General features: G+C 34.3%; 1 protein-coding gene across 2 annotated transcripts in view; it reads left to right on the top strand.

The window, feature by feature from the left end:
* COL19A1 (collagen type XIX alpha 1 chain) overlaps positions 1–18,910 on the top strand; it is a 331,016-nt gene that overhangs the window by 149,947 nt on the left and 162,159 nt on the right. For both annotated transcript variants that reach the window (XM_015136650.3, XM_015136652.3), the window contains exons 13-14: positions 2,208–2,261; positions 3,866–3,901. In XM_015136650.3, the coding sequence (XP_014992136.3) occupies positions 2,208–2,261; positions 3,866–3,901 (90 nt within the window). The remainder of the gene's footprint in view (positions 1–2,207; positions 2,262–3,865; positions 3,902–18,910) is intronic.

The raw sequence follows: 18,910 nt of genomic DNA, 5'->3' as shown, positions 1-18,910 counted from the left end.
GACAAGTCGGGATTTATGGGCAATGAGTAGAGGGAAGGAGGTCACTGGATAGAAAATTACTAAGAGGAGACATCAAGGGTAGGGTGATTCTTACCAAACTGATCTAAGAATATTCTTGCTGAAGACAGGCCAAACTTAGACATCAAGGTAGGGGATGAAGAACTCGATCCCCTCAAAATTAAGGAATGGAGAACAGATTTTAAGTGTGAGAGATTCTCTCTAAACATACTTAGCAAGATTCTTGCTATAATTGAGTTGGACAGACCAAAGACAAGATGGGAGCCACAGTCTAGGTCTAGTTGAGAAGAGGGCTCGGAGAACCCTGACTAAAGTTTCGTGATGGAGAGAATCTTCATTAATTTCTTGTTCTTTTCTGTATCTCTAAAGTAGTACTAATCAATAGAAATATAATGAGAGCTACAAATTCAAGATGAATGCAAATATATTTTTTTTTCTAGTAGTCAAATTAAGAAAAGTAAAAAGGGACAGGAGAAAATACTTTTAATAATACATTTTATTTAATTCAATATATCCAACTATTATCATTTAAGCATATAATAATTTAAAATTATTAATGAGATATTTTACATTTTTTTCTTTTACCAAATATTGTAAATCTAATAGTGTTTTATACTCACAGTACAACTCAGTTCAGAGTAGTCACATTTCAAGAGTTCGAAAACTACATGTGGCTTGTGGCTACCAGTAGTACAGGTTTAAAGGCCAGAAGCAACTTCACACAAGGCATATAATAAATGTTTATTGAATAAGTAAATGAAAGAACCAGTGCATTAATAATAAATCTATTCACAGAAATGGCAAATTTCTTCTCTCAAGTGTTTACAATGTTCTGTTTCCAAGTTCTACTCTGGAAACATGTATAAACAGAGTATGTGTTGCTTGATTTGGGAAGAAATGGATATTGTAAATAATAAGACAATACTGTATCACATCTCGAATATCATTTAATTTTTCACTCATCCTTTTTCTATAAATATTCCAAGGTAATGATGGAAAAATATCATAACTATGAGTTTTATACATGAAGGCATTTATGCAACTGGAAGGATTTTTGGCCAATTAGATTTTGTTTTCATCCATTAAAAATGTTTTTGTTGAAGTATAATACCACAATTTTCACACACTGTCTGCAACAGGAATTATTTTAAGTATCCAATTTTCTTTTGTTTCTTTCACTTCATCACTGGTATCTATGTTGAGTACAGGTGATGGCATTTGGCATTATTTATTCACTACAAAATGTCAGGGCAGTAATAGCTGGGTCCTTCAGCTGGGAACAGTAAGACACTTACACTTACTGTGCATTGTGTGGCTTCAGAATACTTCTTTTTTCTATTATTGTTTTTCCTTCATCCCGTGTGTTAAACTAAGGGAAAAAGAAGATTTTTTTTCTATTTACCATGTAGTCAGGATGTGTCTATCTAACTTTCTATGTGCATTGTGAATTCATGCAGCTGTAAAGCTGATCTCCTCCGGTACAATCTATTGTGGTAGTCTCAAAAGCTGTCATTGCTTAGTCAGATCAACTAAATGCCCATTAAAACATCCAGCAGTCCAGAGGACTTATGAAAATATTTATCTGATATTCTATCTATGTCATACATAGTTTCATTTGACATCTTTATAAATCCAGGTATAAAAGAAGGGAATTAGAGAACTAGAACGTACTTTAAAACAGGCAAGAGATTACATTTTAGCTCCAGTTGTATGACAGCAAAAGAATACATCTTTCATTCCTTTTCCCCTCACAATTAGATTTCTTGATAGAGACATAAAAATGTTTTTGATTTTACTCTTGAATTTTTTTGGCAAGCTTAACAAAGGCCAAATCAATGCTAAATCAGAGGTATTTACAACATCCACAAATTTAATCCAAAGTGGATACTTAAAAGCTCATATAGATCTAAATGATATTCTCCCAGATGGTGAATTAATGTAATTTTAGCAGGAAGCAAAGTTGCACAAATATGCAGTATTGAGGACTCGCGCTGATTTAATGTATCTGTGCCCACCACGGCACAGATGTTGCTTATCATTTTAGTGCCAGTTGTCTCTGTTTCTCTCTATACTACAAAAGGAAGAATGGGATTTGGAAGTTCAGTAAATTATGATTTATTTTGTTACCAATGACTTGTTAGAAATTAAAGCTTTCTGTGAACTGTGTATTGGTTATATTCTTTCTACAGGGTTTGAAAGGTGACTTGGGTCCTCGTGGTCTACCTGGCCCAAAAGGAGAAAAGGTATTGTGTTTACCCAGCCAAGCCCAACCTTTCTTTAAGAAAACTCTGCCAACCTATAGAGTGACTTCTCATTGATACTGTTTATCTCCTAAAAGCATTTTAAAATTAACCAAAGGCTGTTACATTAATAGCATCTGAATAAGAATAGCCTTTTTGTTCATTTGATTAGTTTGAAAAGACTAAATGAACAATTGCTAGTTGACATTAACTTGTATTTATAAGATTTCCCTTTTCTCACCCTTGCTTAACAACATTAGGTATTCAGTCATCAAATTAACAAGTGTGACCTGTATTGGAAAACTTTGCCAATAACACTGAGCTGCTGCCATAATGGTGAGGCAAGTGGCTTTTGGAAATAAGCTAATTTTGTATCTCAGTCTTAATCTAACTATTCCATTTTCTGCCACTTTTTCTCATAAAATAAGTTATTTCATAATGACATGTTGGCAACGATCTTGAAAAGGAAATTAAGAAATAGTAAAAAGCAAGGATTGTTTTGAACAAAGTAGTTGGGTGATCCCAATTTGATGAAAATTGTATGTATATGTGTTTTGTAATGTATTTTGTTCTCCATTTTTAGCACATTTAGAAATCCTTGTCTATCTTCAATATTTATCTCTGTGTTAAAGGTGATCCTGCAAATGAGTCCCCAGTGACTGATTTAAGCCACATCAGTGTTCCTTAGCAACTGTTGGCTATTTTAATTCAATTGTTCCAAAAACAATGAATACATAATGCTAAGTTTTAACTTTTGAGTTGGCTATATTGAGAAAAGAGGAAGTCCTAAAGATACTCAGTGTGAGACTGACTACAGCACCCTGGTACCCCATGCTATATAGTACATGGCCTCCATAATGTGCACCTAAATAAGAACCATAGAAAGGATGTTTGGTCTTTAATGTTTGAGAGTTCTTATGAAATAAATAAAGTTCCTGGGAAAGTAAAGCATGAAGGTGACATAGAAATTGGAAAATAGTGAACTTTTAGATGAGCCATTTTTTAAAGATGTTGAATAGTTTGTTGATATATCCACCTGGAAATTTGTATTCACATAGATCAGCAAAGCAATTTTAGTGTTCAAAAATACATAAATATAGGCAAATCCTCTTACAGTTGATGGCAAATGCAATGCCAATTCAGCAGAGCTTTAGAAGAGGCCATGGGACTGCTTCTTGCAGCTGGGAGGCATGAAATGGGGAGATCCACTTATTATTTCTGCTGATCCTCATACTAACTTTGTCAGACAAATTATCTATCGCCGTGACACTTCCCAGCTGCTCCATTGGCAAGTAAACATACTTGAAAATATATTATTTCTAATTTTGGATTAGTAGACAAAAGAATAGAAAATTAGATTATTTTAGCTTTCAAAACAAGTCCTGCTGTTGCAAAAAGCATGGAGTATGTAAGGTGATTTTTATATCGTGAAAGCGAAAAGGGATATGATGTATTTTCTTTATGCAGAGACTTTTATCAGGATGAAATTCTATTTTTCTATTCTTCAAGATTTATCTCTATATATTGCTTCTATCCACCTAGAAATGTATAAATAATGTGCAAAAAGGGACTAGTGGTAATTGTAACTTTTCTTTAATCTATTTTAGGGAGATACCGGACCCCCAGGACCACCAGTCTTACCCGTAAGTATTCTTGAAATCAAAATTCAAAATTGAAATCCATTATTCTGTTTATTATTCATATTACATCACGACTAAACCAGAATTTAAATCACAGAGTTAAGAATTGAAGGTGACTTCGAGTACATGTAGCCAAACCTCCACATTTTAAAGATTGGGCATCTGCCCACATCAGTGAAATACCTGACCCAAGGTCATACAGGTAGTTACAATAAAAGTCTGGAATCAGTACCTACCCTGAGCAATTTCCTCTATCCTCCATATGGCTCATAATTGTGTCTCCTAAATATTTGATTATGCACTCTTAACATCAGGTTTAACGTAAATGGAATCAGATACAGTCCTACTTGCCTTAAAAGCTGCAAAAGGACAAAACAAACTCTAATCACCCAGTGAGTAAAAACAGCTACCTATGGAACTGATAGTTACATTCTCCCAACACCATCCAAAACCATTGTTATTTTCCTGTATGATTTGCTTCTAAAATTTGCAGATGATAAAATTGCAATATTTTAGTGACAAATTTATGAGAAAAGTTTATAGTGTGCACATAATGAGATTGTTCTCAATCAAATGGTACGTCATATATTAAGCACTTAATAATAAATATATGATTCTCATATTCAGATACAATTTACTATTACAGACTTTTTTCATAGGCGATTAAAGATTCTTATTTAACTTATGAAAGACTCTAAGCCTAATGGAAAAGAAGACAGTTTTTTTTTTTTTAAAGATCTTCTATAGCCTGAGGTCTTTTGAATTTTATGTTGATATTACCTAGTGAGATAAATTAAGCATTTAAGTCAGTAGTATTCAAAGACCTATTCTGATTATAGAAGGTCAGATTTTAAAAAGTATTCTAGTAATCTCAACAGAGCCCTTCCCATTGGCAGAACATAGGAATCTCAAAAACTGTGTGATTTTAGTAATATTTATATTTATCTTTGTACTTAAAAATCCCATTATGAAAAATATATTAATAGTGTCTTACACAAATAATCATTACAACTCCCACATAAATGTTTTTTGATATGTAGAAAACCTAAGGAACTAAATAGGTAACTTACTTGGGGATAACTCGTTCGATTTGCAGTGGAATTTTATGCTTTAAGCTTTTATTTTAAGCATGAAAAGAAAGACTATTTGAGAGGAGGTTGTAAGTGCATTTTATTCAGTTTTTTTATACTTTGTAGAATTTTATTTTATTTTTTTAAGACGGAGTCTCGCTCTGTCACCCAGGCTGGAGTACAGTGGCATGATCTCGGCTCACTGCAACCTCCGCCTCCCAGGTTCAAGCGATTCTTCTGCCTCAGCCTCCTGAGTAGCTGGGACTACAGGTGCCCGCCACCACATCCGGCTAATTTTTGTATTTTTAGTAGAGACAGGGTTTCACCATATTGGTCAGGCTGGTCTGGAACTCCTGACCTCAGGTGATCCACCCGCCTCGGCCTCCCAAAGTGCTGGGATTACAAAGTGCTGGCCTGAGCCACTGTGCCCAGCCTTACACTTTGTAGAATTAAAAAAAAAAAAAAAAATTATTTGGCAGTGATTTAGTTAAACCTGCTCTTTTCCTTAGGACACATGCCTGTTTCTCTTCAACTAAGTTATATGCAGTCATTTAGTTAAACCTGCTCATTTTATGTAAGACACATGCCTGTTTTTCTTCAACTAAGTTATATACTCAACTACTCAGTTATCTGATTTCCTTGTCATTTTCAACTCAGGTTGAAAGACCGATATGCAATCTACATATATTATTTCACCTGAAATACAATTTTTGCTTCTCAATCAGAAAATTGTATTGAATTACATATATTTGGTGGATGTTTAATAGCAGCCAGCTTCTTTCTGCCAAGGAACACCTTGAAGATACCTCTCTGCACCATTCAGCTGTCAAGCACTTAGAGATTACAGGCTAATTTCATACTTGTCTAAAAATATGACAAGGAAAAAACACTATGAAATGAAATGTTTTATTTCATAAAGTAAAATATTCATATTATTGGGGTATTACTATTTTGTATGCTTGACATTACTTTCTTTACTAATATAAATTATCAACTCTTCCCTACAAAATAGGGATAAACTAAAATGAATACCAACTTACAATACATGAAATATTTAACTGATCTTATAATACAGGTTGGTACATTATTAGTTGAAATAATTTATAATAGTCTTTGAGGAAGCCCAAATGACTAACTGCATTATATTTGGATTAAATGAGGCAGTGATATATTGGAGTCAATAAACAGAGTTCATCCATAATTGTTCTCAAAACTAGCTCCACATTAAAATCTACTGAAGAATTTTAAAAAGTACCAATATTGGGGCTCCACCCCCAGAAATTCCAATTCAATCAACCTGATGTGGGACAAGTATATTTTAAAAGCTCCCTGAGTGGATCTAAATATGCAGCAAGAGTTGAGAACCGTTATTTATGGGAACTAGAATGGAAAAAGCTTTCTTCCTACTCAAAGAAATTATATTAGATTGTTGAAGAAGTCCAACTTTCATTTGAAATCCAACTTAATACATAGCAATAAAGAACTGTCTCCTTCCATTAGGGAGGCATACTAGTAAAATGAAGTTAAGATTGAACTCTGCTTCATTAAATGGAGAGAATTAGGGCTAGGAAGATACCTTTAATTACAACCTTCATCTAAATGTCCACGTACTCCTGTGGGCTTGGGTGCCTTTAATGCTTCTTGAAATTTCGTGTGCGTAGGAACACTCAGGGTCTTGTTCAGATGCATATTTTTATTCCTAAGTCTGATGTGAGATCTGAGCTTCTACAGTTCTAGCAAGCCCCAAGGGAGTCAGATGCTACTGGTTGTTGCACTACACTGGTCACAAGGGCTTAGCACCCTCTTCCCAGCTAGCTGCCTTTTCCCATAGATCAGTGGTTCTCTATCGCATCCTGGCTAACATGCCATCTCTACTAAAAATACAAAAGTTAGCTGGGCATGGTGGTGTGCACCTGTAGTCTCAGCTACTCGGGAGGCTGAGTCAGGGGAATTGCTTGAACCTGGGAGGCGGAGGTTGCGGTGAGCCGAGATCGCGCCACTGCACTCCAGTCTGGCGACAGAGCGAGAGAGACTCCGTCTAAGAAAAAAAAAAAGAAGATGAATGGTTCTCTGTCTTGACTGCACATTGGAATTACCCAAGGTGCTTTAAAAATTCTGATTCCCAGACTGCACCACATACCAATAAAGCCAGAATCTCTAGGGAGGGACTCAGGCAACAGTTGTTTGAGATTTTTCCCAAGCAGTTCTAATGTGCAGCCACGCTTGAGAACTAAGGCTCTGAAAGCATGTCTAATACTCTTCTTTACAGCTTTCTCTTACAGATCTTAGCAAAATTTTGGAATTACTCATTACACTAGTATTTGTATCAAAAACACCCAGCCTGATTACTTTCAGGAGCTTCCAGGGGAGGCCAGCCTTCCTAGTCATACCTATGATTTGCTTCCTGATTACTTCATTATAGAGGATAGGTGAACGTCCATCTCCACATTTACAAGCTACTAGCAAGTCCAACAGTAATCCTTTTTGAGAAGGACAACCAGTATTGACAACTCAGGACACAGAATTCCAGAAATTCTCAAAGCACACACAGCTGAACTGCCCAGAATAACTAACCGGGAAGAGCTGAACACTTTTCCCCCTTCTGAGCCATACATTCTTTATTTGCTTTACTTTTATTCATATTTTGTTTAATAAGAAATTAAGAGAAATAGTAATTGAGCACACTGTACTACTAAGTTTACTGATGCAGGGGCAATCCTTTATGATGTTTTGGGGGAATTATTTTTTTTTTTCTCTTTGGAGACAGGGTTTCACTCTGTTGCCCAGGCGGAAGTGCAGTAGCCCCATCACAGCTCACTGTAGCCTTGACTTCATGGGTTTAAGTGGTCCACCCACTTCAGCCTCCCAAGTAGCAGGGACTACAGATGGTAGGCACCATGCCTAGCTAATTTTTTTTTAAAAAACAGGGACAAAGTCTTGCTGTGTTGCCCAGGCTGGTCTTAAACTCCTGAGCTCAAGTGATCTACCTCCCTTGGCCTCCTAAAGTGCTGGAATTACAGGCAGGAACCACTGAGTCCAGCTGGGATTATGTTTATTGCTGTTATTTTTGTGTCCCTGTGTATTCTTGTGCTTTTGGTACTTAAAATTTTTTTTAATCACATAGAACCTGTTCATCAAAAAAGTCTGATACATAAAACCATCTATTTCATTAAATGTTACTTTTGTTGCTTATTTATGCTTTCTCTTATAACTGGTTGAGTCTATATATAATTGGGTCTCAGTGGAAGAGAGAGCATAAAGAAGTGAGGGAGACCAAGTTTAAAAAGGAGTATGAAAAGATAAAACTGAGGAAATGGTGTGAAACACGGACTGGAGTCCTAGAAACAGTTTGATTTGTTAGGTTCAGCTGCAATAGCTTTTACTCTTTGTTTCACCTCTCCCTTCCTACCTCCTGAAAGTATTCTTACTGCCAGTGACCAGTGCTTCCTCACTCTCTAATATGTAAGAAACCGATTAATAAGAAAGCCAACCAAAATGGTGCTGCAGTTTGCAAATGCCAGATGCAATGTACCCCTTTATTATTTGAGGAAATGGGACCCCATTCAAAACTCCATGGTTGAATCCCTTTGATAACATTTGAATCCTTCTATAGATTCATGTTCACAGGTCACATGGAAAATACTCCAATGTGACTGCCTTGGGGGAAAAAAATAAGAAGAAAAGAGAAATCTGAGGCCTGTAAAAATATCATGGAGGTTATGGCATTAATTGTCACTGACACCCTTTAACCTTTAAATACTCTGTCAATCTACTTGACTTGAAAAAAATAGAATTATACTTTTTGTTATGACATTAATAAACTTACAAATCTTGTTTTATAGACTTTCCAGATTATTCTAACAACAAAAGATCAATAAATAAATTCAAGAACAAATTTGTGAATCTAGAGTGTCTAGAAAGTATTTTGTAAAACAGTGGCCAAGAAGCTTCCCTTAATACTTTTTTTAAACAAAATTTCATCTAGAGATATGGAAAAAAGAAAGGAAACACTTTCAGCCCAGAAGGTGGGAATGCGGTTGAATTACACACACAAAAAAAGAAAGACTAAAAATCCATGCTTGCCACCATAAACCCACCTTCATGTATGTCTTGCTAGGAATATTTTCAGCAAATACAACTAGTTGAAAATAAAAAATTAATGAAATATCCATTTAATGAAATATCTGATTTCTTTTCAGCCACTTTTTGGAAGATACCAAATTCACTAATTAGTTTGGTACTAACAACTATTTTGTTAACAAAATAAGCCATTATAGCAGCTTTTAATAATTTTAAAGTTCTAAAGAAATAAATATGGGATTCTTCTACTTGATTTAAATTAATTAACTGATTATTCCTCCCTTATCCTTTTTGTATTTCAAACTGATAACCATTTTAAAAATAATACATCTTGTTAGATTCTAAGTAATAATAATATCAATAATGAATGGTAGACATTTATTCAGTGTTATGTATTATTTAAACCAAACCTTAAACAACCCTGTGAGGTATAAAATGATTATTACCACATTGTACATAAGGGCACTGAGGACGAGAATATCTAACTTGTCCAGGGTTCACAGATGTTACATAACACAGCTAATATTCAAATGCCCATTTATCTGATTCTTAAAACCTAAGCTATTAACTTCTGCAAGCATTGTTTAAATCTTGTTTAAAAAGTAATTAAAAAACAAAAAAAAACAGAAGTGTTCTAAACTATTACAAAAATTAAAAATTTTAAATCAGGTCAGGCATGGTGGCTCATACCTCTAATCACAGCACTTTGGGAGGCCAAGACAGGCATATCACTTGAGGTCAGGATTTTGAGACCAGCCTAGTCAACATGGTGAAACCTCGTCTCTACTAAAAATACAGGAAAAAAAAAATTTAGCCAGATTTGGTGATGGATGCCTGTAATCCCAGCTACTCAGGAGGCTGAAGTTGGAGATTGCTTAAACCCGGGAGGAGGTTGCAGTGAGCTGAGATTGCACTGCTGCACTCCAGCCTAGGAGACAGAGCAAGACTGTGTCTCAAATAAAATAAGATAAAATAAAATAAAATAATTCTATCTTGAAGCCAAAATTCAGTTAAATTCAAGTGCCTAGCAGAGATAGGGCAGAAGTGTAAATGTGTGATGCAGCCTAGTGTAAGATGATACAATGTGCTTGGGATTAGGGACCAGGATAGCTATGTTTATCTCAAAGTATCAAATTCAAATTAAAAACTACTTAGAGATTGATTAATGCAGAATATAAGCATACTTTGGAGATATTACAGGTTCAGTTCAGTACCATTGCAGTAAAGCAAGTCACCCATTTTTTTTGCTTTTCTAATGTATATAAAAGTTATATTTATACTATACCATATCCTATAAAATCTGCAATTTATATTGTGCAAAAACAATTTTATACATTTTAATTAAAAAATACTTTATTGCTAAAATATGCTAATGAACATCTGAGGCTTCAGCGAGTTATAATCTTTTTGCTGGTGGAGGGTCTTGCCTCCCTACTGATGGCTGCTATCTGATCAGGGTGGTAGTTGCTGAAGGTTGGGGTGGCTGTGGTAATTTCCTAAAATAAGATGAAAATGAAGTTTGCCACATTAATTGGCTTTTCCTTTCATGAAAGATTTCTCTGTAGCATGTGATGCTGTTTAGTAGCGTTTTACCCATAGAACTTCTTTTGAAATTGGAGTCAGTCCTCTCAAATGCTGCTGTTCCTTTATCAACTAAATATATATAATATTTCAAATCTTCCTTGTCATTTCAACAATGTTCACAACATTTTCACCAGGAGTAGATTTCATCTCAGAAAAGCATTTTCTTTGTTCATCCATAAGAAGCACCTCTTCATTTATTCAAGCTTACCATGTGATTTCAGTAATTCAGCCACATCTTCAGGCTTCACTTCTAATTCTTGTTCTCTTGCTATTTCTACCACATCTGTAGTTACTTCCTCCACTTACATCTTAAACCCCTCAGAGTCGTCCGGGAGTTTGGAATCGACCTCTTCCAAATTCCTATTAATGTTGAGATTTTGACATCCTCCACGAATCACAAATGCCTTTAATGGCATGTAGAATGTCGGTTTTCAATTTATTTTGCCCAGATTCATCAGAGGAAGCACTATCTATGGCAGCTATAGCCTTACAAAATGTATTTCTTAAATAACAAGTCTTGAAAGTCAAAATTACTCCTTCACCCATGGGCTGAAGTATGGATGTTGTGTTAGCAGGCATGAAAACGACATTCATCTCCTTGTACATCTCCATCAGAGCTCTTGGGTTACCAGAGGCATTGTCAAAGAGCAGGAATACTTTGAAAGAAATATTTTTTTCTAAGCAGTGGTATCAACAGTGGGCTTCTTCAGTAAACCATGCTATAAGCAGATATGCTGTCATCCAGGCTTTGTCATTCCATTTATAGAGCACAGGGAGGGTAAATGTAGCATAACTCTTTTTCAGAATGAGTGTTGGCTTTAACTTAAAGTCACAAACTGCATTATCCCCTAACTAGAGAGTTAGTCTTTCCTGTGAAGCTTTGAAGTCAGGCATTGACTTTTCCTCTCTACCTATGAAAGTCTCAGATGGCATCTTTAACTGCTTTGTCGACATTGAAAACCCATTGCGTGGTGTGGCTACCTTCATTGAAGATCTTGGATAACTTGCTACAGCTTTTACATCAGCACTTAATGCTTCACTTTGTACTTTTGTATACTGGAGATGGCTTATTTCCTTAAACATCATGAACCAACTTCTGCTAGCTTCAAACTTTTCTTCTGCAGCTTCCTCACCTCTCTCAGCCTTCACAGAATTAAGAGGCAAGGGCTTGCTCTGGATTAGGCTTTGATTTAAGGGAATGTTGTGGTTTAAGGGAATGTTGTGGCTGTTTGGGTCTTTTATCCAGATCTTTAAGTCTTTCTTCATATCAGCAATATGGCTGTTTTGCTTTCTTATCATTTGTGTATTCACTATAGTAGCACATTTAATTTCCTTCAAGAAGTTTTTCTTTGCATTCACAACTTGGCTGTTTGGCTGGAGGTACCTAGCTTTTGGTGTATCTCAGCTTTCAGTATGCTTTCCTCACTAAGTTTAATCGTTTTTAGCTTTTAATTGAAAATGAGAGATGTGCAACTGTTCCTTTCATTCGAACACTTTGAGGCCATTGTATAGTTATTAATTGACCTAATTTCAACATTGTTGTTCTTTAGGAAATAGAGATGCCCAAGTAGAGGGAGAGGATAGAGAAATGGCTAGTCAGTGGAGCAGTCAGAACATACATTCTCTCTCTCTTCCATTTCTGAAATGCCAATGGCAGATATGTTAGATTTTCAACGATGTCCCACTTGTCCAAAAACTCTGTTCATTTTTTTCCCATCTAATTCCATCTTCTTGGGAATGGATCATTTCCAATAAGCCCTTGTCAAGCCTACTCTTGCTTTGTTCATTTCCATTCTGCTGTTAAGACTATCATGTGAATTTTTTAGTACAGACATATATTTTTAAGCTAGTGAAGTGTGTTTTATATTAAATAGTGTCTATTTCTCTGCTGATATTTCCTATCTTTTCATTCATTATGAGCATGTTTTCCTTCCTGACCTTGGGAATAGTTTTAATAGCTACTTTAAAATCTTTCCGGGCACGGTGGCTCATGCCTGTAATCCCAGCACTTTAGGAGGCTGAGGTGGGTGGATGACCTGAGGTTGGGAGTTTGAGACCAGCCTGACCAACATGGAGAAATGCTGTCTCAACTAAAAATACAAAAATTAGCCAGGCATGGCATGCCTGTAACCCTAGCTACTTAGGAGGTTGAGGCAGGAGAATCACTTGAAACTGGGAGGTGGAAGTTGCGGTGAGCCAAAATCGCACCACTGCACTCCAGCCTGAGCAACAAGAGCAAGACTCTGTCTCAAAACAAAACAAACAAAATATATATATATATATATTTATATATATATATATATAAAGATATATATTTATATATATATATAAAGATATATATTTATATATATATCTTTCTCCAATCATTCTATCATCTTAGTAGTATCAAGTTGTTCTTTGTTGATTGTCTTTTCTCCTTAGAATGGATTATGTTTTGGTGCTTACTTGTATGGCAAGTAATTTTTTATTGTATTTTGGATACTAAATTCCATTTTTTCTGAAGAGCTTTAATACATTTTTAAGGCAGGCAGTTAAATTGGCTAGACTCACATAGCAAACTCTGTTTCTCCTACAGCTGGCAACAGCTGAAATCCCAGTTTTGTTATTTTAAGCTAAGCTGAACTACTTGCAGTTTGCACTGTGTATGTTTGGTTAGGAGTCAGCCAGAGATTTGGGGAGAGCTTATATGCAGAATTTGGGACTTCCTTCCTTATTTCAGGATTTGACAAACCAACCCCACTTTACTTTACAGGAACTGCATTTGACCTAAACTCTGTCATCAGATTTTTCAATCCAGCAAGTCTATAGGCTTTCTATTTAGCCAACCCATGACCCAGACTTGAGCCTGTCCTCAGACTAAACATCTTAAAAACAGAAAACTGACTCCATGCTGTTTAATTTTTCTAAATGTTGACTCCCCTCCAGTATCTGCCTGTTTCTGTTGAGCTTCCAGTGTCTTCACATAGTTGTTCTATATGTAGTTCAGTATTTATAGTTGTTATCTGTGAGCATGTTGATTTAATATAACTACTGGGCCATCCTGGAACCCCCCCCTTTTTTTATATGATGCTGAATAACTTATAATTTACTTAGATATCTTGTTCCTATAAACATAAGTGAGTTAGCCTTCACATTTCTTTACTTATTCTATTGACCTTGCCTTCAAAATATATCTAGAATCTGACCAATTCTCACACCTCTGCTATTACCACTTGGTCCTAGTTACCATTATAAATCTCTTGATTATTTCAGTAGCCAATTAATGGTCTCCCTCCTTCTCCCCTTGCTCTTCTTGCATGATTTACACAAGAAGCCAGAATGTTCCTTGTCATTCTTCTTTTCGGAATCTCCAGTGTTTCCCCACATAATTAAATAAAACCCAAATTCCGTACAATGGCCTACAAAGTCTTACAGGATTCAACTCCCATTGCATTTCTGACTTCATCTCATTTTCTTCTCTTTCTTTCTGATGTTACTCCACAACAAAGTAATTTTTCCAGAAAATTGCCCAATATTCTATTTTTTTTTTTTTTTTAAAGCAGAGTGCTGGCCAATTAGAATAAATGGATTGTTCTGATTCAGTGCACTGGTGCTGCTTGTATTTTCAGGCTTGCAGTGAAGAGTGAATGACTATTAAGTTTTAATTCCTGTGATTTGTCTAGTGAGTATGATACAAATTTAAATTAAAATAAGTCTTTAATCTATAGTTGTAGATTTTACCATGTCTTGCCTTATTCATTTTTTCATTTCTCAGCATCTTGTTAAACTCATATACGGTAAAATTTAGCATTCTTATCAATAAAAATGTGAAATAACTTGCTATAAATTTGAGACTTATGCTTTCAGTAGCACAAATGAAGCTAAATACAGTCAAATAGTGCAGTGATTCAGCTGAAATTCTCTAAGCAACTGGCTTATTAACAACAAAGAAAAATTCCCTTATAAATATGCTTTTCATATATATGTACTAACTTTTTGAAATTCTACATTTTAAAAATATCACCAAATCACATTTTTTCAAAAGGTGTTTGGGTTCTACCACATCTGGAATGGCCATATTGCTAATAACATTGTCATGTATTCAGTTGCAGTAATGATGGATTAGAAAAGGCACTTTTGAATAATCTGTTTGAAGAATGAAAATTCCTTTCTAAATTATTTAAATATATTAACAAAACTCTATTCAGAATCAGAATTTTTTAAAGATACTATATTCTGATTGTGAGAAAACATAATACTTAATGTCAAGATGACACTTAACCAGTGAGTTACTGGTAAACTTAAATTATCTCTTTTGTTGATATTTATGATTTACAAGGCAGACACATGTGAGCTAAAACCAATGCTGAATAAGAAAAATGTATTTATCATAAGTATACAAATTTATTTGATCAAATATAATATATCCAAGATCATAATGAAAATCTGATAAATGATTCTGAAATCATGAAGATGTTGACATAAAAATCCTCTATTAAAGGTACATATTTCATGGTTTAATCATGTTATTTGAATAATGGCATTTTATATTAGCTTTTCCTCTCATGTTGAAATATTAGTTGTAAATCATTACATTCAAATACTCAATCACACTAAGCACAAATTCTTTGGTTATATGGCATCTGTTGTTAAAACCTTAATTTTATATAAGTGTAGTGTATCTTTATATATAACTTCATAAAATTGTATATGTTCTATAGCCTTCCTATTACATACTATTGCCAGATTCTCCTCAATTAAATAATATAATGCCTTTTTTACAGTAAAGTTTTACTGAAATACATTACTAAGTCTTCAGAAGCAAGACAGGGACTATGAGTGAAATGAGACAGTTGGCTAACATCTCCGTCTCCTTTTCTCTTCCGGCCTTTGCATGTCATGTCAGAGGATAGACAGGTGAAGGAAGGTAGAACAGTGCTATTTCATGTAATATATCCACTAATTTTAGTTCCTAGGAAAATGGCTGTGTTGCTCTGGCCCTATCTCTTTGGGGAGTTATTAAATACTCATCCAGATGGCACCAAATGTTTATGCAGAAGCCAAAGGTTAAGTCTGTCAACAGCAGAAGTGCCTTAGACATGCTTACTAAATGATACTTAAATACCAGCTCCTTGGGGCCCAGATAAATCCAGCTTAAGTGAGAAATTAGGCACAGAGAGGGTGCATAGCTTTTACTCTAAAAAAACTACCTTAAATACCATAAGCAACGGAGAGAAAATCTCAGCTGGTCATTTATAAATCAAATGACATTCAATTAGCAGATGGCCCTGATGCACAAGAGATCATATAGTATTCACATGGGGGAATCGTTGAAATAATTCTTTTTCTAAGTTGGTGTGTACAGGAAACAAAAATAATTGCTCAGTAAGTTACATGGTCCCTTTCCTCCCTTCCTCTTTTACCCACTCACTTAATTGAATGCTTACTGTGTGCCAGATACTGTGTTAAGCACTGCAGACACAGAAACAAACAATAGTCACTGTCGTTGCATTCAGAAAACCTATGTGGTTTAAGAAAAAGCAACCAATTGGTTTAAGTTGATCTTTTTAAAAATGATCATTTGTGAATTGTGTATAAAAAGTTTACAAGTATTTATACCACTGTAGTTACGTTCGTATCATACACAGACATCTAATTATTTCAGAGAAAATTATTTTTTACCACAATTCTTGTGTTGTAATTTAAAGTTATTAACTTTAAATACATTTGAATCACAGGCTCAACTACTAAATAATGCTTTCTTATTACAATTCCTAAGCAACTATAACAATCTCTTTTTAGGTGAATAAAATAGGAAGGTTCTTGTTATATGCCCACAGAGCGTAATTCCTCTTTCCATTCTGACTAGAATAAATATATGTTCTATAGCCTATATGTATTATAAATATTTATATGTACATATAAATGTATGTATTATAGCATAGTAATTAACAGGCTATTCAATTTAAGATTATTTTAAATTCCTCACATATCAAAATATGAGTTATTTAGACACTTTATGAGTTGCCTAAATTTGAATCAACACTATTAGTTTTCTAAAGTTGCATAATTTATATTTAATTCATTGTTAGTTTTCTGAAACTAGTGATCCAACTCAGTATTGGGATTTCTGAGGTACTAATCTGCCAGTGGAAAGAAGGCAGTTGAAATATTTTTAAAAATCAGTCCTTTTTTTTTTAAATTTGTGGGCAAAAGACATGTAAGGGAATTAGTTGATTAAAAGATAAGTTATTTTTCTATATTACAAAGCTACTTTTATCTACTCTGTGAAGAAATACTGGCGAGTTGATGCTTAAAACCGTGGAAATATTTATGTTTTAGCCTCAGGGAAGATTTATGTTTTGGAAGAACTTACAGTTGGTTCGTTCGACATGGAGGTGATTTATATCTCTTTCATTGGATGAATAATTTGAGAATAGCTCCTTCTGCCCTTCTGTTTATAGTTTGCTTCTGTTTCAAAAGGCATTTTAAATTGTTTTCATCAAAAGTCCAAATTATGCATTTTAAACCTCAATCAGTAAAACTTTCTTTCCTAAAAGTGCTATGCATTGAAAATTTGTGACTTCTACAAAAGAATTATTTTATTTCGTGTTGAAATACTCAGCAATCTGGAAAAATAAATTAAAATGTATTTTAACTGCCATTAGAAAATTATAAAATGGGTAAGCCTTTTGAAAAATTATATGCAGCAAAGCATGTATTTATTTCAGCCATAAATCTACATTAAAATTAGTTTAATTCAATTATATTCTAAGCATTTAAAAATCTTTTGGTAATGCCTTATATTGGTATATTAAATGGAACTAAACAATGATTGGTCTCTAAAAAGGATTAGAATTATATTAATTCCAATTAACTGCTTTTAACAAACCAAAAACCCATGCAGCTTAGCTCGGGAATTACACAGATCAAGGAACCAGGCTACCTGAGTTTGAACCTGACCATGTTTCTTGACCTTTCTGTGTCATCTATAAAATGGGATACTAATATTTTCTATTGTATACTGTTGTAGTGATGATTAAGTGAGTTAATATATGTAAAGATTTTAGAACAATGCCTGGCTTCTAGTAAATACTATTTAACTCTTAGCTATTGTTGTTATTGTTAGTTAATATGCTAAATGTGAATGGCAAAAATATCAATAACAATGAACCTAAAGTACGTTATGAAATAATTGCTGACAAATGTTTAAAGAGCACTTTTATAAAATTGCGGGGTTTTTATGGGTAGAATTCCTTCATCTTAAGAAAACTATTAACTATAAACTGAATTCTAAGTGTTCCCTTTACAACCAGTATAACCTTCATGAGGATAGGAACCATGTCTATCTTATTTACAACTGTCTCCCCAGAGACTAAAAGTACTTGATGTAGTATAGGTACTCAATAAATATATCTTCTTCATAGGTAGAGGAAACAAATATTTTTCACTGACAAACATATTATTAAAGTAAAATATCATCCAATCCTACAGTGAAAATACCTACAGAAAACTGTAACATAACGTACTTGGATATCATAGTGAGGAGGCGATTCCCTCTTTCTAGCTACCAAACCTAATTAATTTAGGACAGGTGGTCACCTTCTCCCATATTAAAAATTTTCAGCAATAACAGTCTTGGTGTCACTTACTACCCCTGATTATTTTTGATCAATTTGAAAGTCATGCTTTTTATGGGAAACAGGAATTATCTCCTTAATTAAAGACTCCTATTATCTGTTCATTATTCTGCAGACATGAACAAAAGCTTTATATAGCTTAATCCATTACTAAAGTCATCTTTTGCAAAATAGAGAAACACTGAATGTAAGGCCAGGAAACCAGATTCTATCCTTAAATATGCAACTATTTTGATTTATTTACTTATTTTACCTTGGGCATATCACTTAGTAATATGTAAGGGTCAGACAGAATGTTGTTAAGGTCTTTTTCAACTCTAAAATTCTGTTATTTTCTCTTTTACCTTTCCTAAGGAATTCTATTTCCTTTAGTTGTATACCATCTAATATCTATCTCCTTAATAATATTGTTCTTTTCCTTAAATCCCCTCTATTTTATCACATTATTTTAAAAGGATAGAGAATAAATATAAGGAATAGTTAAGTCAGACACATGCCCAATGTAGAGAAAGGATTAGACTTACCAATGTCAAGAACTGTAAAATATATGAGATTTTACCCAACTTGAATAATAACAACTTAGCCTGCCACAGTTTCATCAATCCTGGCAGAAGACATGAAACTTCTGAGTCAGAGAAAAAGGCATTATTACTCATGGC

The sequence above is a fragment of the Macaca mulatta genome, chromosome 4, assembly GCF_049350105.2.
Source record: "Macaca mulatta isolate MMU2019108-1 chromosome 4, T2T-MMU8v2.0, whole genome shotgun sequence".
Lineage (NCBI taxonomy): Eukaryota > Metazoa > Chordata > Mammalia > Primates > Cercopithecidae > Macaca > Macaca mulatta.
This window is presented reverse-complemented; position numbering and strand designations above follow the sequence as displayed.